We start from the raw sequence: 21,818 nt of genomic DNA, 5'->3' as shown, positions 1-21,818 counted from the left end.
TTTCTCCAACTGCAGGAGCACTGGGATGGGTGGGGAAAAGAACATGCTTTGTACCACTGTGCAAACAAGACTTTCAGCACTAGGGCCATCATGATGGCACATGTATTAGCAAGACATTAAAATTTAAAAAACCCCACACATTTAGAATACACCCTCATGGAGTGAGAGAATTACAGTAACAAACTGCAGGTTCCTAACAGACTTTTTCTTCTATCAACAATTTCAACTCACAACTTAAAAAGAAAGATATATTTTTCCAACTCATTGTTTCCCCTGTGTTAATGCTCTGAATTACTATCCTACAAAACATATGGTTTTACCTAATGCGGGATCCCTCATACTTTTTTCATGATTTATATATATTATAATAAGAGCTAATTTTGTATATGCCTCCACTGTCAACTGTAGGTATGTGGAACACCATCTCTCTTGCTGAGGAAAAAACCGTAATCCTGAGGCAAGCATGTCAACTGCTTAAGAGAAAACGTAGTGCATTTTAGCTTCTTTGAGTGCAGTCAAATTGTTGAAATATGAACGAGCCAGTGACATAATCAGGCAGCTATGCAAAGGTCACCAGAAAATAATCCACAGACCACAGTTTAAGAGCTTCTGACTTAATGAACACTGTTTGAAGGGGACAGCTGCCAACTTCTCTTAAAAGAAAAAAAAAAACCTAGTCTAAGGCAACTTCAAAGAGCATAGGTTCTATACTTCCTCTAAGAAAAACCACCAGTGCTTACTTTTTCAAGGTCTACTTGAAATCTAACAGCAACTTACTGAGAAAGTTAAATTACCTTAAGCAAAATCATTTTGAACTTTGAGTAAAACTAAAAATGCTAAAAGACCATCAATCAACCAAGGAATAGCATGGAGTAACCCAAAGTGAGATCCAAAAAGAAAAAGGACTTACAGGAATTTAGATACCTAGAGTCCTAATATATGATCCAAAAACCCCACCCTTCTCAACTACAGGCACAAAACCCTGTAGTCCTTTACTTTCTTAATAATTCTTTAAGTATTTTAATAATAATATTTTTTTTTTAGTAATTCTTTACTTTTTTAACCCAGGACTTCTTTTTCTGCCTATGTCCAGAACTGCCCCAGTTGGAGCAGCTGTCTGTGTACCTCACACCTAAGCACAAATGGAAATTGAAAACAAGGTACTCCTTTACTCAAGTCAGCATCAGGCATTTTCTGAGCAGATATAATCCTCACCAAGATCTGGCTCCTCACAAAACATAGCGGTGGACAATTTGTATTTATTTACTTTTTTATTTTTACTTCTGAGTCTTCAAAGCTTGGACAGAGAGCATGGTAGTGATGCAGGCAATGTCACAAGCTTTATTGTCAACAACATACACAACCTTTTCCTGGGTAAATTTACCTCTTAATGTTTCCTGGGTAAATTTGCCTCAATGTCACAGTTACCAAATGAAGTTTCAAGATCAAATCAGTTAGCACAGTTCTTAGCAAAGTAATTTGCCTCAGGGAAGCCTATAGAACGGCAGAAAATGATATTTCATCTATGTATACATATTCTAATATTATATATTTGAATTGTAAGATAGGTTTATCAGCAAGTTTATCAATGCCTGGGAATTTAAGATACTGCTAGAATTCAAGCACTCTTTGTCCTGGGCTTTAATTCCACACACGCAATTTATCTTGTAGTTAAACTGAAAAGGGTGCATGAGCTCTTACGACACAGCATAATTTGTAGTGTGTGCTTGTGCAACTTAAGGGAGGGAAAAAACAAAAACGTAATAAAAAGCAGAGTGAAGCACAGGAATGACACCATTGCAGAGGGAGGCTAGCAGGGCTTTGTGGGATAACATAGACTCTCCCCTGTAATAAAATCAGCATGTAATTTTTTTAACTCAGCATAACTTTATGGGTTTTACTTCACTCCCTATGTTAAATATTAAACAAACATCTTATTTGGACACTATGGAAGCTCAACAACAATATACAGGAGGTAAGGTACAAATTATATTCCCTACAAATTTAAAAATCCTTTGTGAAGCAATCAGACAGGAGTAAGCACCACCTGATGTATAACTGGTTATTAGCAACTCCAGTTAATATCACAGGCTTTGGTTCTTCCTGCTAGTGTGAAATTATGTGGGTTTGAATATACATAAACAGCTTACTCACCTAGGAAGTGGGAGTCCTAGGTTCAGTTCCCCTCTCAGCCCAAGAGGGCTACCTACACACATTCCCACACTTCAACAAACAAACAAGTTTGTGTCCAAACAACCAGTTTAAGTTAATTTTCCTAGGTTTCATTTTCAGAAAGGAAAAAAAAAAAAAGATGTAGAAGAAATTTTCAGATTACATCACTACCTACCATGTAGCATTTTGGCTCACCTTTCCAGGGATGTTTTATAGACAAAGTCTTGCTATAATAAAAATAAGAAAGAGAAATTTCAAAATAAATCGGAAGTAGAAATAAGAGTAAAATTAATGGAAATGTGGAAATGTACAATTCTACATGATGACACTGCTACTTAATTTTGTGGAAGGCATAAAAGAGAGATTTTCTTTGACAAATCTAGAAGTCCCCCAGAGTAAGAATATGTTTATATTTTCATTAAATAAATGTTTTTTACAAGACTTATGTAAATGTCCACAAATCTGCATCCTAAATTATTTACTTGCTTTCCTCCCTGCCTCCCTAGGAGAGCTGGAAGCTTCTAAAGGGCACAGTATTGGAAACCCAACAAGAAACTGTTCTGACACAGTGGAAGCACACGAAGAATGGTAAGAGACCAATCAATGTGGCTGCACCAGGAGTTTCCAAGATGTGTCAAATAAAAAAGAAAACATGCAGGCAATGGAAAAATGGACAGGTTACCAAAGCATACTAGAAAACAGCAAGAACCTGCTGGGACAAAATCAGGAAGTCAAAGATAAAGAATGAGCTGCACCTGGCAAAGTGGTTAAGGACAACAAGACACCATTCTATAAGTACCTTGGCCAGAAAAGAAAGACCAAGGAAGTAATGAGTTACATAGCCACGGCAAACTCTTAACAGAAGATGAAAAAAGTGGAGTTGCTCAACAGCTACATTGCCTCCACCTTCACACACACACACACACACAAAAAGCTGCAACAAGATACCTAATAAAATACCATATTTACTCAAATACAAGAGGTGGCTTTTTCCTCCAACTGGCACTGGAAAAAAAGCTCCTTTTCTTACTGTCGCATACAAGTAAACCTCATTCCCTCTTCATTTCCACAGCTGAGCTTTGTCTTTCTTTCCCATGTCTAATTATTCCTGTTTCTTCACCAGCCTTAAATTTCCGGCAAATATAACCAAACGGAGTCCCAAACAGCTCACTCAGAATCACCCCCACTTAGGCTGCCAAAAGTGATTAGTGTGGTCCTGCCTTCCTTAAGCTGGAGATGGACTGGGCTGCCCTGCATCTCATCTACATATATATTTTTGGAGAATCGCAGGACTTCACAAGAACACCCAGTTCCAGTCATGAATGGAAGGTAATTAGAACATGGCCCCTTTGTGGAGAGTACACACACACACACACACACACACACACACACACACACACACACACACACACACACACACACACACTAAGCAGTGCTGAACTATGGGGTCACCAAAGTCTGAAATGCTTTCGACTCTTCTGGGGCCCAGCCCAATGAACTATATAGTAAATCATTTTCTTTGGACTAATTATCATGCATAATTTGTACCATATATAAGTAGGTGCCAAAGTGCTGCTTAAAAGTGTATTTATGGAATACCTGTGCTAAAATTTGCAAGTTTCAAAAAAGGTAAAATGCATCAATTCTGGATAAACTAAGTCTATGGGTACCCACAGTAATTTGTCTATATGCAATTACTATAGGGTTGTTTATTAAAAGCTCAGCATTAGTCAAGTCTGCGGGGATGGATCAGCTTCATCCCACGGTCCTGAAGAAACTGGCAGAGATGTCAGAGCCCTTGGCCATGAGCTTCATGAAGTTGTGGGAGATGGGCCAGATACCAAAGGTCTGGAAAAGGGCCAATGTAGTGCCCCTCTTTAAAAAAGGAGGACTCTGGAAACGACATACCAGTTAGCCTTACCTCTGTACCTGGGAAGTTACTGGAACATATCTTAAGGAAGGCCATTTGCAAGTATCTGGAGGAAAGGCAAACCGCAAGCAGCCAGCATGGATTTGTGAAAAACAAATTGTGCCAAATAAACCTGACTACTTTGACAAAGTAACTACTTGAATGAATGAAGGGAATGCTGTAGATATAGTGTATCTGGCCTTAAGCAAGGCTTTTGACAAGGTCCCACAGGACCTTCTAATAAACGAATTGCAGAAATGTAGGCTGGATAGAATCACTATAAAGTGGATAGATAACTGCCTCAACCGCCACAAACAAAGGGTAATTGTAAATGGATCCATGTCAGAATGGCAGAGTTTCTAGTGGCATCCCAAAGGGGTCTGTCCTCGGCCCAGTGTTGTTCAGTGTGTTTATTAACGATTTAGATATTGGCATAGAAAGCTTCTTCAGCAAGTTTGCAGATGACATGAAACAAGGAAGAATTACACACACACTGGAGGATGTAAGCGCCACTCAGAAAGACAGATTGGAAAGTTGGACTAGAACTAATAGAATGAAGGTCAATGCGGACAAATGCAAGGTGCTACACCTTGGAAAGAATAGTCAAAAACACAAATATTAAATGGATGACACCTGGCTGGATAGCAGTACTATGGAAAAAGCATTTCGGAGTCTTGGTAGACCAAAGTCTCAATATGAGTCTGCAGTTACCAAAGAATGCAAATGCAGTTTTGGGATGCATCAACCACACAAAAGGCAAATGCAGTTTTGGGATGCATCAACACAAGTATTAGGTGCAGGACATGGGAGGTGATAGTGCCTTTCTACTCAGCACTGGTTAGGTTTTAGCTACATAACTGTGTACAGTTCTGGGCTCCAAATTTTAAAGAGGACATGAAAAAGTTAGAGAGGGTCCAGAGGCAGACAACAAAGATGATAAAGGGATTGGAAAGCAAGTCATACAAGGAGAGGCTGAAGGATTTGGGCATGAAGGAGCTCAAGTTCAGCTTGGGAAAAAGGTACCTAAGAGGGGACACGATAGCAGTCTTCCATAAAGAAGAGAGAAAGCACATGTTCACCCTTGCTGAAGAGTGGAGGATGTGGAACAATTCCTGGAAGTTGCAGCAAAGTCAGATGAGATTGGATATTCAGAAAAAATGTATTCACTGTTAGAACAGTGAAGCAGTGGAATAGATTGCCTAGAAAAGTTTAGGACTCTCCATCCCCAGAGGTGTTCAAGAAGAGGTTGGACAGCCACTGGTTGAGGCTGACCTAGGTGTAGCTATACCTATGTTCTACTATGGGTATTTCCCATGCTTCTGGGCCTTGCTGGTTACTCCCTACCCACCTTTTCTGCTGTGTGTGTCAGAGTATTTTTAAGCCTTCCAAGAGTCATTGGGTGCTGGCTACAGCCAAGCCTGGGGACTTGGACTGGGGTGTGCCAATGCTCCTGCTGGAACCAAAGCCAGGGGTTTCTGGCTACAGCATCTTGCCCTTCCACTCATGGTCAGACTGATGGCCATATTTGGGGTCAGGAAAGTATTTTACCCCATGGTCAGACTGGTACAGACTATGGGGGGGGTTGCCTTCCTGTTTAGCAAGAGGTGTGGCCCTCTACTCAGGATCTCTTGAGTATATATTGACAACATTTCATAGAAGGAACAAAGTGGCTGCCAAGGTTCCCCTGCTTTACCTGTGGCGAGTTCAGCTGTTAGGTCTGTGTTGTGTCAGGGTTGAGGGTAGTCTTATACAGAGTTTAGATTATGGTTTGTATGGAATGCTTTGGATAGGGATGATCCTGCTGCAGGCAGGAGGCTGGACTAGATGACCACTGGAGGTCCTTTCCAGCCCTACTTCTCTATGATTCTAACTATTCTCAAAATTTCCCCTCATTTCCGCATGCTCGGGGAGAGCAGGGTCTGAGTATAAAGGAGGGGTAGAAAGAGGCTGCACGGGAAAGAAATTAGGCAGGCAAAAGACAGTGGAACCATCTGTCCCCCCAAATTTGTTTTTCCTACTACAGCAGCGGGTGGGGGACAAATACAAGGCAAACCTCCAAAATTAAATTCTATATCTGGAAACTTATAATAAATTTATACATTTTCCATATATAGAATCTAATTATAGGGGAGTGGGAAGGGGCTAGCAGTGCCCCTTCGTGGGAACGCAGCAGCCCTAGTTGTGAGTTACCTGAGAAGATGATCACCACATTGTGGAGGGAACTCCCGACATGCCCAGAGCCAGCTTTATTGACCCATCAGGTGTGCCAGATTGGGCCTCTCAGCACTCTGAGAGCTATTTCCAGCTGGGCAGCTTAGGCAAAGGGGAGAGAAGAGTGAGGGAAGGTGGGCTGGATGGACCCGCTGAAGACACAATCTGAGAGAAAACTTTTCCTGGGAACGGGGTGGCAGATCAATTGATCTAACTGCTCAGAGGATCTCATGAACTATAGCAGAGGTTAATTGCTGCTGCAAGCTATCAATTATCGTGGCAGCATGCCCATTAGTTGATTCAGTAGCAAGGACTGCGTGGCAGGAGCCACGAGAGCCAGCAAGCTGTGGGCAAAAATGCAGCTAAGCCTGCCAGCCAGGTTTAATTTCTTTCTCCTTTCTTTCTTTTGTATTTTAGTCGTTGTTGTTTTTTCCCGGAGCCAGATTCCACTGGGATGACCACAACTGGGTCAGATTAGGCAAATACCACTCCTCCCAGGATCCTATAAAACACCAAAGTCATGGCAGGAGAGAGCCGGGAGGAACCCCAGTCTGACTACGTGGCCAGGTGTTTTTTCCAGTGAGGGCAGACAGCCGGATGTCATCGGGGCACAAAGGACCGCATCCCTATGTGGTGATTCCTCGACAAAGTGGTGCATTGGCTGGGAACCCTGACAACAGCCAGGAAGAATCTAAGACTATGGACGGTTCAGGTGCGACAGCGGCAGGGCCAAACCCGATTCAACAGACCCTGCACATAATGGGACAAGTTCTGCAGCAAGTCAGCCTGCCACTTGGCTCTGGAAGAGAGCTAGGTGCAACAGCAGGTGTGGCATCAAAGGAACGCCATGGAATTAAAAGGTACCTAAAATGACTATTCAGGATGACCCCAAAATTTTCTTGGAAAGTTCTGAGGGCAGCGTTGGCTGCTCAGCTGCAGAAAGCCTGTTGGGCTGGTCAGTTGGGGGTTTTGTTGATAGGAAAAGCCCAAGCAGCCTATGGGGCTATGACCTGAGACAAAGCCCTGGATTACGATAAAAGTGAAGAGGGAGATTTTATATCGATTGGATATTAACCCCGAGACCCATCAACAGGCTTCTCACACCAAGAAAAAGCAGGAAGAAAGGGCCCCAAGGGCCCTGTTACAGTGGTTAGCAGATCTTGTAGCCAAGTGATTGAAACCCACAGATAGTTCGAAGGCAGAAATTTGCAACAGAAATTTGTTAGAGCAATTCCTGGTTGATTTGGATGAGGAAACCCAGTACTGGGTCCGTTATCATAGACCCATATCGCCTGCTGAAGCTTTGCAGTTGGCAGAGAACTTCAATAGTGCCCTGGGAGAGGAGCCTCAGGAGTGGAAAACAATGGTGGGTTTATACTCTAGGTCTCGTGAGACCATGAGGCAAAGAGGTAAAGAGACCCAAGACTTTAAATGACAGCCCTTTACCCCAACCTACAATTGAGGCATGAGTAGGGGATAGAAGATTCGAAGCAGTCATAGATACTGGGTGGGCACACACATTTATACTATCTGCATCGGCACCGAATGGGTACGTCCAGAAAACAACTCCCGTTAAGATGACGTGTATGCATGGGCAAGGCACATACTACCCCCGGAAGATATACAAGGTGACTGTGCTGAAGGCCATGAGAGAGATGTCAGTGGGTTTAGCTCACGACCTCCCATATCCCATGATATTAGGACGCGATTGGAAGGAAATTTATGAGGTCCTGAACACTGTGAAAGATAGAGAGGGCTGTCAGAAGTCAGTCTGATGGGAGACAAGGAGGAGGTACCTACTGTAGAGGGCTTTGATGTGGAAGGACTGTCCAACGATGAGTCATTTCAGGATGCACAGGCCAAAGAACCTGAGTTCCGGGCTGTACTCAAGACTTGCTAGCCAAGAAAGAAGAAGTCACGATCAACCCTGAATGTCTCGCAAGCCTACCTAGGTTTGAGATTAGAAGGGGTTTATTATATCGGATAAAAAATAGGGGCCCAGGAGGGGCAAGAGCTTCCCCAGCTGTTGATCCCAAACCGGTTTCAGGGTTCCCCTGCTGAAGTTAGCTCACGAGATCCCTTTGGGTGGGCATATTGTTAACCACTCGGCTAACGAAGTGGTGTTTCTGGCCTAGAATGTATGACCAGGCAGAGAGGTTCTACCAGACCTGCCCCACCTGCCAGAAAGTAAGCTGGAGAAAACCGGCATGGGCTCTGTTACAACCTATACCCATAGCAGATACTCCTTTTTCCTGTATTGCTCTAGAAGTAGCAGGTCCGCTCCCCAAGAGTATGTCAGGGTACCAATTTTTGCTGGTAATTATAGACTACGCGACTCGGTTCCCAGAAGCAGTGCCCATGTGGGCAGTCATGGGTTCCCAAGTAGCGGAAGAACTCCTTAAGTGGGTCACTCAAGTGGGAATCCCCAAGGAGATTATTACCGACCAGGGGTCTAACTTTATGTCAGGCGTCCTGCAGAATGTGTGTAAGGTACTTAAGATCAAGCAGCTACATATGACCCTGTACCACCCACAAACCAACGGCCTAGTAGAACGGTTTAACGGGACGTTGAAAAATACGTTGTGCTGTTGTGTTCAGGCGGAACCCCATAAATGGGACCTTATGGTTCCCCTTTTGCTATCTGCAGTCCAGAAGGCCCCCCAGTCCTCCTTGGGTTTCACCCCATTTGACCTGGTATATAGGCACCACCCTAAAGGCCTGTTAAATTTGGTACGGGAAGGTTGGGTGGAAACTCCACCTAGAGGCACAAATAATGCAGACTACATGAATGAGTTGAGATGTTATCTCTGAGCTATGAGGGAACTGTCATGATAACATCTGAGACTGGCTCAGGGTGTTCAAAAGACCTATTATGACAAAAGACACGAGAGAGAGAAAGACACGAGAGAGAGAAATCCAAGTAGGTCAGAAAGTATTGGTCCTGCTCTCCGACACTGAGAGCAAGTTCCCTGAATGTTGGCAGGGTCCATTCAAAGTAGTCCAGTGGGTTGGCCCCGTCAACTACAAAGTATTTAAACTGGGTGTAGAAAGGAAAGACAGATATATCATGTTAATTTGTTAAAGGAGTGGAGGGAACAGGAGGGTTTGCTGATTTGACCTTCCCCAGAAGAAGAGGAGTTCGGTCGCAACTCAGGCGGTGGGTCTAAACCAGGGACGACGGGTGCGGAGGTTCCTGTAGGGACCCTGTTGAAGTCAGCAGCAAGACCAACTAAGAGGCCTGGTGAAGGAGTTCCAGGATGTTTTCAGTGAGATACCAGGTATGCGCTAAGGGAATAGTCCATCAAATAACAACTCCCGTAGGCCAGATTGTGAGAGAGAGGGGGAGAAGGATTCTCTATCAGAGATATCAGGAGATCTGGGAGAAAATTACTATGATGCTAAACCAAGCAGTCATTCAAGGATCCCTGAGTCCCTGGCATAGTCCAACCATAGCAGTAATGAAGCTGGATGGGTCATTAAGGTTGTGTGTCGACTTTAAGAAGGTAAACACCATATCCCATTTTGATGCCTTTCCCATGCCCCAGATGGGTGAGTTATTGGACAGGGTGGGGCAGACTAAATTAATCTCAACCCTAGATTTGTCTAAGGGTTACTGGCAGGTGCCTCTGAGAAAGGAAGATATGGCCAAGACCACCTTTGGCACCCTATGGGGTTTATATGAATACAGGAGCTTGCCTTTCGGATTGCATGGAGCAACGACTACCTTCCAAAGATCAATTGATTGGATGCTGGTGCCACACCAAAAATATGCAGCAGCATATATAGATGATATTATCATATACACCCAGGATTGAAGTGAACACCTAGAAGTGGTGAGGGCAGTGTTGCAGGAATTAGGGCAGGCTGGCCTCACGACTAACCCCCCAAAAATGTACCTTGGTTAAGGATGAGTCCAAGTCTCTGGGGTTCATGGTGAGACAAGGGCATATCCGTCCACTGGCTGATAAGGTAGAGGCCTTATGCCAGTACGTTCCTCCACGTACCCGTAAGCAGTTAAGGGCATTTTTAGGTCTTGCCGGGTATTACTGGTGATTTATTTCCCGGTTTGCAGAGATGACAGCTCCCTTGATTGACTTATTGAGAAGGAAAAATGGGGGCCTGCTTGAATAAGATTCCCTGAGTAGGCAGGCGTTTGAGAAGACTAAAAGACTACTTTGTGTCAGGAGGCCATGCTGGAGACTCCAGGCTTCAAATTACCTTTTGTCCTCCAGACCAATACATCAAACAGGGCACTGGGCATGATTTTATCACAAAAAGTCAACAGAGCTGCTCGCCCAGGGGCTTATGCCAGCCAAAACTTAACTACTCAGGAAAGGAGATATGCAACCATGGAATGCGAATGTTTAGCAATTAATTAGGGCGTGAATTATTTTTGCTACTACCTGCTAGGTCACAAATTCATCTTGATGACTGACCATGTCCCGCTACAGTGGCTTAGGACTAAACTAACAGATAATGCAAGCATCACCCGCTGGGCATTGGCCTTGCAGCCTTTTCATTTTAGGATTGAGTATAAACCATGGAGGACTAATGTCGGTGCTGATTTTTTTTCAAGATGTCACGAGGAGGAGGAACCACCCAAACAATAATGCTAGGAGGTAAAAATGACACAGGCATGACATGACAGTGGCCCACCTAATGGCGAGTTAAAGGGGAAGATGTATAAAAGGGCTAGCGGTTCCCCTTCGCAAGAACGCGGTGGCCCCAGCCGCAAGTTACTTGAGAAGATGATCACCACATTGTGGAGGGAACTCCCAACATGCCCAGAGCCAGCTTTATTGACCCAATCAAGTGTGCTGGATTGGGTCTTTTGGCACTCTGAGCAATTTCCGGCCAGGCAACTCAGGCGAAGCGGGGAGAAGAGTAAGGGAAGGCAGGCTGGATAGATCCAGTCTGAGAGAAAACTTACCCCAGGAACAGATCAATTGATCTGAAAGCTCAGAGGAGCTCATGAACTATATCAGAGGTTAACTGCTGCCACAAGCTATCAATTATTGCGGCGGCATGCCAATTAGTTGATTCAGTTGCAAGGACTGCACGGCAGGAGCCGCAAGAGCCAGCGAGCTTTGGGCAAAGCAGCAGCTAAGCCTGCTGGCCAGGTTTCATCCCTTTTTCCTTTCTTTCTTTTTGTATTTTAGTCACTGTTGTTTTTTCTCCCTGGAGCCAGATCCCACTGGTATGACCACAGCCAGGTCAGACTGGGCAAATACCACCTCTCCCGGAACCCAGTAAAACATCAAAGTCATGGCAGGCGAAAGCCGGGAGGAACCCCAGTCTGGCTAAATAGGCAAGGTTTTTTTCCAGTGATGACAGGCAGTCGGATGTCATTGGGGCACAGAGAACCGCATCCCTATGCGGTGATTCCCTGACAGGGGGTCATCTTCTATTTGAGTCAATACAATACATGGATAAAGAAGGGGACAACTGAGGGATGAGATAACAAAAGAAACAGCTTTTGATGGGTCTATATGAAGTCAAGTCAGGAGGGCCTGATCAACTTCATCTGAGGGTACTGAATAAACTGGTAAAAATTAAGCTCAGAGCCACTGGCAATAATATTTAGGAAGTTGTGGGAGATGAGTGAGGTACCAGAGGACTGAGAAAGAATGCCCCTTTTTTAAAAATGTCAAAAGGAGGACTCGGGGAAACTATAGACTCGTTAGCTGCACAGCAATACCCAGGAAGTTACTGCAGCATATCCTAAGGAGGTCCATTTGCAAGCATCTGGAGGAAGAAAGACTGATCACAAGCACTCAGCATGGATTTACTAAAAACAAATTGTGTCAAACAAACTTGATCTCCTTCTTTGACAAAATTACTACTTGGGTGGATGATCTCAATAAACAAACTGGAAAAACCTGGGCTGGACAGAACTACTATAAAGATGGATAGACAACTGTCTCAATAGCTGCAAACAAAGGGTAATTATAAACAGATCCACGTCAGAATGGCTGGAAGTTTTTAGTCCTACAGGGTCTGTGCTATGATGTTCAACATACTTATTAATAGATTTGGAGGCTGGAACTGAAAGTTTCTTGAGCAAGTCTACAAATGATATGAAACTGGGGAAGGACTATGAACACACTGGAGGACAGGAGTGCAATTCAAAAGGATCTTGCCAGATTGGAAAGCTGGGCTGGAACTAACAGAATGAAGTTCAATGCTGACAAATGCGAGGTGCTACACCTCAGAAAAAATAATCAGAAATGCAAATACAAAAGGGGTGACATCTGGGTGGATGGCAGCACTACTGAGAAGGTTCTGGGAATCTTAGTATATCACAAACTCAATACGAGTCTGCAGTGCAATGCAGCCATACAAAAGGCAAATGCAGTTTTGGGATGCATCAACAGAAACATTAGGTACATCGATGCTCATATCAAAGGAGGTGATAGTGCCTCTCTACTTAGCACTGATTAGGACTCATTTAGAGTACTGCATGTAGTTTTGGGCTCCCCATTTTAAAAAATGATGTGAAGAAGTTAGAGAGGGTCCAGAGGTAGGTGACAAAAATGGTAAAGGACTTGGGAGGCAAGTCGTAGGAAAAGAGGCTAAAGGAGCTAGCATGTTCAGCTTGCAGAAAAGGCACTTCAGAGGAGATATGATGGCAGTATCCAAATACCTGAAGGGCTATCGCAAAGAGGAAAAACACCTTTCCTTTCTTGCTGCAGAGAATAGGACATGGACCAATGGCTTAAAGTTACAGCAACATAGGTTTAGATTGGATATCAAGGAAAAACTTCTTCACTGTTAGAACAGTGAGGCAGTGGAACAGACTGCCTAGGGAAGTTGTGAGCTCTCCCTCATTGGAGGTGTTCAAAAAGTTAGACAGGCATTGGTCAGAGATGAGCTAGGTGTAGCCATGCCTATGTTCTACTATGGGTATTTCACATGCTTCTGGGCTTTGCTAGTTGCTACATGGGGCCAGTACAGATTGTTTTTCCTTCCTGCTGCTGCATGTCAGGGTTTTTTGAAGCCTTCCTCAAAAGCCTTCAGGAATTTTGACTGGAGCATGCCAATGCTCCTGCTGAGAATTACACCTGGATGTTCCTGGCAGGAGAGTCAGACCGATCACCGTATTTGAGAGACAAGTCATATGAGGAGAGGCTGGAGGAAGGAATTTTCCTCCATGGGCAGATGGGTATGAACTGTGAAGATTTTCACCTTCCTCTGTAGCAGAGGACATGGCCTTCGTCCTTGCATCTCTTGTGTGTTTTTTTTAACAATCTTTGCAGCAGCAGGACACTGGCCACCATGGTCCCCCACTTTACCTGTGGCAGATTCATGAGTTCTCTTTCAACTGCATCAGGGTTAACTGAGTAGTTTTACTATTTTGGTTACACAATTAATTTGTATAGGATAATTTGAATAGGGATGATCCTGCCTCAGGCAGGGGGTTGGACTGTATGCCCTCTGGAGGTCCCTTCCAACCCTGCTTTTCTATGATTCTATAAGAAACCAGCATTTTGAAAGACCATGATCTCTTATATAGCCTGACTTTTCCTCTCTAAGTGGTGTCTCTGATTGAGCTGACATGAAACATACTGATAGGTATTTTATCTTGGAAGGAAAGCATTAGGCATGGAACCTTTTCACAAAGGAGCTGAGAGCAGTACTTAAAGACCATTGTTAAAAAGCTGTCATTAAGCAGTGAGTCAATGACATTTTACACATCCAACAATACAACAGTTTTACTTAGGGTAACAATCCAATACATTTTAGGATTGTTACCTTAAGTAAAATACAACACTATTTACCTGAAAATGCATGCTCTATTTTCATTAGACCTGCTTATCCAACAGTTTAAGAACCCAATAGAGTCTCTGAAAAAGATGTTTTTGCCATTACTTTTCTGAGAGGAATTTAAAGAGTCTGTGCACACCCTGGATATAATGAATTCTGCATGGTAACAGTAGATTACACTGTTTTCCTTTAGAAAATGTGATGGCTTAGAACAGGGGTAGGCAACCCCTGGCACTCAAACATCTTAGGACAAGTCACAATTAAACATACTACAAGTCACTGAAAAAAATTCAGTGCCTGGGATTTATGTTGGAAGAGAATCTTTCTTGTAAGAATTCTCCCCCATCTGGAAAATCCTTCTACTCTCCCAGTAGAAACACAACACAATCAACTAGAATGTAAAAGGAAAAGGAGTATTGTGGTAATGTATATGATAATCACAAACAATCTAACTTCTCTATTATATAAATCATTCCCATTTAGGGATAAGGAGACCATTTTTGGACTCTCTTCTTCACTCACCAGGAAGAGTGGAGTTAATTCCCAAGTGCTACAATTCTAGAGTCAACAACAACCATAATTCCTGTATTACCTCTGTTATAACACCACAATTATGCAACTATCAGAGAACCAAGACCTTTCCCCCTCTGCCCACTTTCCTCCTCTGACAAACTAGAATTTTAGGGCTCCAGTCCCCTACAATTTAATGAAAATACTCCTGCAGATCTGCTTTCTTCTCTCATAGACCATGATGAAGTTAACTAGTGACCATCCAGGATACTGAGAATAAAGAAAAATATACCATAAACAGGTTACATGCATGTGAAGCTTACCAGCCAGTCTTATCTGCCAGGTACCACAAGTTGGTCAGAGATGTGTGCATGCATGTGTGCGCGCACATGCATGCACATAGGACTCCTAGATCAGGGCAGCCACTCAGGTTGAGGGCCTGTCTAACTAGGCCTCCTGAATCACCGAAAACCAGTCAGTACTACACCCCTTCAGGGCTGGGTATCTTGCAATCACAGCATTGGTATGTCTGCTAATTACCTTCCAGAGACATCAAATTCCACAGAACCTCACTCATTTAGCCAGGGCCATAAATATACTTCTAAAATATTCATAGCCTTGATAACAGTCTTTTCAACTACTCCATATATGACTGACTATCTCCAGAATCATATCTGTCACACACCCCTCCCCCACAAAAAACCCCACCGTATCTTAGAAATCCAATGGAGGTCAGAGATACTAGTACAGAGGGGATGTATGCTCCTATAAGTAGTCATGCTTCTATCAGCTTTCTAACCCCAGGATCATTTACAGTCTACAGTGGGAGACCCTAAGCTTGCTTGATCAGCAGGGATCCTGGTTTTCTCTGATTTAAAAAAAAAAATCCCAATTTTTGGTTTTAAAAAATAAGCAACCTAAAATCCACATTTTTCCATGATTAAAATGAAACACCACTAATACATAGATATCTAGGGTGTTTCATTTTAAATTATGGAAACGTGGATTTTAGGTTACTTTTTTTAAACCAAAAATTGGGAATTTTTTTTTTATCACAGAAAACCAGGATCCCTGTTGATCAGGAATACCTTGCATCAAGATCTTCATCCGACATACCTTGGTTCAGTGGAAAGCAACCCTCCCCCTCAGTTCAAAGCAGCAAAAGTTGAACATGGGGAACAACCATTTAAAAGCTCTGCAAACTGGTTTCCATGGGACTGACAATTAGAAGTGGTCACCAAACCGCTTATCCTCAAATAGCAAGTATACTGTTTCATTAGCAGACTTAGGTAGTATTCCATTACTGAACATAAATGGACCTACATTTTAGAAGCACCCACTGGAAGAAAAGCACTTTAGAACCAAAGAACCAATCACATGCTCCCATATTTCAGAGGGGCTCTACCAAGAGGAAGAAATTATATATGAAGCTCACATTGGTGATTTGCTGGTAAGCACCAAAATAAAGTAATAGTCATTTCTATGCATTAGACAAAGAATATCATGTTTTTGCTTGCATCACTTCACTGTGCTGCTTAAGAAGCAGAAGTGGAAGACAGAAAGTTCCTGCTCTTAGTACCAGGAAACAGACACAAATTCTGACATGAAAACCTCAGAATTTTCACTAAGGGAAGTAAAGGAAGTAAATGGATCCTGCTAGTGGAAAGGAGGTATGGTAACAATAGAAAGTACTCATTGAGACCCTGTCTATGTTAGTCTGAGACGGTGGTCATATGTTTGGGATTGAAAATAATCTTTGGGTACATTTTTTTTAAACAAAACAGAAAGAATGCATTTGTTTTTTAAATAAAAAGTTAAGAGTATGCTTCAATTGGTCCAATTGTCCAATGATAATGCAACTGTCCTTTCAAGTAAACAAGAGTAAACAAGCTTAAGAAATACGTAAGGACTGGATTTTATCAATATGCTTTCACTGCTTCAACTTCTTGTTGGAACTCATTTCTTTTTAAGGAGCATGACAGAAGACTCAAACTTCATATTCTTACACAGTCTCTTCACAGCAGTACCAGAGTTCCTGATGCTGCTGGTCTTGGTCCATAAGAGGTGTATTTCATATCTAAGAAGTACATTCACTTGCAAAGCTCAGAAACTATAAGGTCCATACATGAGGTGCTATGCAATTCAAAGTAAGGAACAAGTATTTCTCAATATAGTTCTTTTACTCTATTTAAATCAGTTCCATTCTTTTGATCCACTAATCAAAAGGCAGCAATCCACAGCTTTGCTTATAAGCTACAGAATAGCAGAAGCAACCAGAGCGACTGAAGACATGTAGCAACAGTACAGGAAGACATGTTTACACCCAGGAAAAATAACCAAAACATCTAGGGCAACAAAAAAAAAGAAAAAAGAGATGAGCTATGTTTAAATGTGTTCACAGAATGGCACATAGAAGTAGTGATGTGTGTCATTTTTCTAATTAGTCCTTTTCATAGCTAAAGAAAGGATAACAGATTTTTACCTGCTAGTACAATATTGCCAAACCCATACATTCAAAATTCATGTAATTCTATATCCTGTAGCTACTGCTTCTATTTTTAAATTATAGCAATTAATGTACTTTATTATTTTCATTTGACACTGGAAAAGTCCAATACAGCACCATGATGAGAATATAAGCTACTTTCAAACATCAGTATTCTAAAGCAAAAGTCAAGTCAATTCTAAGCACTTTTGAAAAATGCTACCTGCAACTTCTAACGTGATTTATTCTACATAATATTGTTATCTGCTGTAATGTAACTATAATTAAATTTATGCATAAGATGCCAAAAATGCGGTGGATTTTTCACCCATTAAATAATTTATTTTCTCTATGAAAAACAACTTGAACATTCTTTAGCCATTCTAAGTAAAGACATTTGTATTGGATTTCCATTTTCCCCCATGCTGCCCTAATCACAATGATGATATCCACTGCTTTTGCACTTCTTAAATATTTATGTAAATCTCTTCCCAGGCAGAAAATTGTTTGATAAAAATGTCACACCGGCCCACAGGCTGGAAAAGGTCATACCTTCTCATCCTGATGTATTTTTTTGGCATTTTCCATCTGAAAATTGTGCAAGGACTGGATTTTATCAATCTGCTCCCGCTGCTTCTCAAGTTCTCCTTGGAATTCATTCTTTTTGAGTTCAACAGCTCCCCTCTCTGCAGCTGCCCTACGGACTCGCCCCTCCAGTTCCATAATCCGACTCTGAGAGGAAGCAAATATACAAATATATGCGGTTCCCATTAATCAGAACTTATGAAGAGGACTTATTTGTATGATCCAACTTTAATCTTGTAGAAACAGAATATGATTCCCCATACAATATTTTTAATCTAGCTTTGTCTTCACAAGCTACTTAATATTACATTCTTTAAATGCTTTCATCTCAAAGTACTTTACAAACTAATATTCCAATTACTCCACTAGTGAAATCCACTAGCTGCCTAACTATACAAACCAACCTTACAGAAGAGTGTAGAGTAAGAATCAAATACCACTATGTACCATGTAACTATCTTGCATTAAGACTCTGAGTAGAAGGTTTAAAAATACTATTTGGCTTCAACAGAGTTAAACCTCTGTTCTTCCAAAGCGAATCCTAGAGTTTACAGTGACTAAAGAAGTTGGGTTGTATTACAAGCCTCATCCAGACCAGTTTTGAGAGCAACACACCACCCTCACAGTTGATCCTAGACTATCTTAGAGAAAAGAATGCCACCTAACTCCTATCCTGGGAGCACATCAGTGCAAATAGTGTCCCTGTCTGTCTTTGATTATTTTGTGTGAACAGATGGAAACACAGCAGGTGGCATTTGGCTGCTAGCAAAAGATACTTATTTGTCAAGAACCCATACTGATAAATAGGGAGAATTAATCCTTTTTTGCTTCCTGGACTGCTTGAAAAGATCACATTAAAAACCAGTGGAAGTTTCAGGAAGAGCATTATAATCACACTTGGATTTTTTTTTTTTTAATTCAGTTTTTACAGGATGCAGCAGCAGTACCTCACATGTTCTATTTTTTATTGCCCAGTCAGCATTTAGATACTTCCTTCTAATATAATGGCTACATTCAGTCAAAACTCCTGGCGCAAAATCTGAACAGTTTGCTGTGTCTAGGACTACCCATCTGATTTCAGATTTAACATTTGATATTTGTTAGAATAGAGCTTGGGTGTATCGAAAAGGTTAGAATCTGCTGAGTCTCTAGGGAAGACAATTCAAGCTTTGTTATTTCACGGTTTCACTCTCTGTAGCTTCAGTTTAGCTCCAATATTGGGACCGCCGCAGAATATAAGAATGGGGAAAAAAATTAAGAAAAGAAAAATGCTAAAACTTTGGTTGAAGGAACAGAAAGAAGGAGAACACTCCTTCCATCTTAGTCATTATGTCAGCAAAGTCCTGCCAAGGTAAATATACTGTGATAAAGTGTAAGAGTAAATACTCTTTATGTGCAGCCCAACCCTTAAAATATGAACAGAGCTACTATATAAACTGCTACTAGGAAGTGTATATGGCTTAATGGATGTAAAGGAATTTTAAACTTCCGTCAAAGAAAGGTACTGCATGACTTTGCAGTACCTTTCTTTGGTACTGCAAAGTACCAAAGAAAGTACTGCAAAGTACCAAAGACTTTGCAGTACCAAAGACTTTGCAGTACCTTTCTTTGGTACTGACTGGATACAAATACAGCCTTACACATCTAGGTTACTGCATCAAGTGTGACCCAAGCTAGTAATGGCCTCTGCCTCACTGTCAGCTGTATAGCCAGTTATGCAAAATGCCTTTGTGGTCTCAATCCAGGTCTTTAATGAACAGGTCACCACCACTGGGCACCAAAGAGGGGCAGAAATATACCCCTCACAGTCGTGATGACCTGAACAAATAAAAAGGTAAATGCTAATGCTTTTTATTGAGCATTTCATCTGAATTTTAAAGTCTGTTACTGAGCAACAGCAGCAGCATAAAAATTCACAACTGTTGAGATGAAAAGAACTGACAACAGGCTAGCGCAAATGTTTACTTGAGGGGTTTAGATTAGATCAGTGGTTTTCAGCCTGTGGTCTGTGGACCCCTGGGGTTCTTCAGACTATACCTAAGGGGTCTGTGAAAGACAACTATGATCAATCAAAAATATATGAATACCCACACTTACAACTGAAAGGGGTCTGCACCTCCATTCAAATTTTTTTAGGTGGCAACAAATTAAAAAAGGTTGAAAACCACTGAGCTAGATGATCCTAGAGGTCCCTTCCAACCCAATGTTTCTGGAATCTCTCTAACGCAGGGGTGGACAAAATGCAGTCCGGTGGCCGGATGCAGCCCACAAGGCCATTCTACCCGGCCCGCGGAGCCCCTAAAAAATTTAGAAAAGTAATATTTATCTGCCCCGGGCTGCCTGTCATGTGGCCCTCGATGGCTTGCCAAAACTCACTAAGCGGCCCTCTGCCCAAAATAATTGCCCGCCCCTGCTCTAATGAGATGACTAGGCATAGAGGTTCATAAAGCACACCAAGTTTCACTCTGCATTGTGTACTTAAAACACAGTTCACAGGAGACAATAAAAATAAAAGTTTAGGTGCTAATGCTGTATGAAAGTCATGGTATTACCTGCAAGTCAATGCTGCGAGAACTTGCAATCCAATAATTGAAACCCAAAACAACCAGACAAGCCACAAGCGCAGCTACCAGAAGAGGTGGAGACTTCATCCCTCGACGGCCGTTTCCTAGCCCCACCATTTCAAAGAGAAGCTGCAGAAATCTGCAAGTTAAAATAAGCCAGTCACATATCCTTTTGCTTGGACAATTACACAAACACAACACACTTTTACTAACTCCAAGAAGAGCTGTGATTCTTTAAGAGACAAGTTCAGTTATATACATTAGCAGGAACTGGAGTATACCTAGCAAGGAGAGCATTCTCCCTACGGTTTCTCTCAGAAGGAAAATATAAACACTGGGCTATTCAATTTTATGCAGTATATCACACCAACCTCAGTCCTTGGGCATCCCATATAGAAATCCTAATGATGTAATAAAAAACCTACCAACAACTGCCATGCTGGAACAAGCCCACATTCTACTAAGTCAGGTCTTTCATTGCTGATGGTAGCCAGTGCAGGATGCTGACTGAATACTCCCATCTCCTTGAAGCAGCAGGCTGAATTAACTCTTTTTCTTATTTTAACTCTAAGCTAGAGAAACTGTCAATTCTTTCCCTGGTGACACTACTTATTCCATCAAGAGTCACTGAATAAGACTCAGTTCAACTATTTTAGGAATAATCCTAAATTTAATAGCTAGATAAAGCTCTTAACAGCAAGATAAAGCCCACATTGACTTCAGCAGGAAACTGTAATTAGAAAGGTAGGCAGAAGAAGGGCTCATATTCACTCCTGAGTCGTCTTGTGCTAAGATATTTAGGAGCTATGCTGTGCCATATCAGATAGGAATAGCCTTATTGTGAACCACAGAATAGTTTAAGAAAAACAGGTTTAAAAAGCACAATACTTCAGTATTATGTAGAACAATTAATGCATGACTGCAAAGTCACACACAAAGAACTGTGTCTAAATATACTATTTAAGTGCTCTTCATAAGACAGAGCTAATCATATAGAGCACACGTGTGTGTGTACATACACGTGTATGTACACACACACACACACAGGACATCAGCTAGGCGCTAATATATTTATGAGAGTCCCCAGTTGATCATATATTTCCTGTGGACACAGACCACATACATCTTGTACCAAAGACCTCAGAAATCAGGTTAAAGAAAGCATGTGGGAAATCTTACCTCCTGTGAAAGAGATCATGCTTAAGAATGTGAAACTCCCATATGCAGAATCAAATAGAAAAATTTGATGCAACAGATAAGAGCAGCAAACCAACATGTTTTAAGACAGCAACCCAATTTAAATGGAATAGATTTTTTATTCATATTTTCTACATTTTCTGGATTTGTGTATTTTTAACAAAGCAGACCAGCTAACTCCTGGTCTCTGGAACACAATTCTCAGCCTGTGCTTTATTTAATAACTAGTGAATTGCCTATCAAGAATGATAGATGAATTCCAAGTAACAAACAGATAAATATAACAAGTAAAATCTATTAAATGAATTAAATATTTATAAAACTTAAATAAAGTAGGCTGAACATTTGAAAATACCAATCCCTTCCTGCATTTGGTCTCATCCAGTGAGCTGGAGGTGCACCTGCCCATGCTGCCGCCTGT

At 41.8% G+C, this 21,818-nt stretch overlaps 1 protein-coding gene across 3 annotated transcripts in view; it reads right to left on the bottom strand.

The window, feature by feature from the left end:
- Positions 1 to 21,818, bottom strand: part of GOLM1 (golgi membrane protein 1) — a 66,956-nt gene that overhangs the window by 33,937 nt on the left and 11,201 nt on the right. For all 3 annotated transcript variants that reach the window (XM_006018459.3, XM_025197669.1, XM_025197670.1), the window contains exons 2-3: positions 20,189 to 20,339; positions 17,604 to 17,783 (exon numbers count right to left, since the gene is read on the bottom strand). In XM_006018459.3, coding sequence (XP_006018521.1) covers positions 17,604 to 17,783; positions 20,189 to 20,317 — 309 coding nt within the window. In that variant the 5' untranslated portion in view covers positions 20,318 to 20,339. The remainder of the gene's footprint in view (positions 1 to 17,603; positions 17,784 to 20,188; positions 20,340 to 21,818) is intronic.

Source organism: Alligator sinensis, unplaced genomic scaffold, assembly GCF_000455745.1.
Source record: "Alligator sinensis unplaced genomic scaffold, ASM45574v1 scaffold240_1, whole genome shotgun sequence".
Classification (NCBI taxonomy): Eukaryota; Metazoa; Chordata; order Crocodylia; family Alligatoridae; genus Alligator; species Alligator sinensis.
The sequence above is the reverse complement of the archived record's forward strand: the minus strand, read 5'-3'. Positions and strand labels throughout refer to the sequence as shown.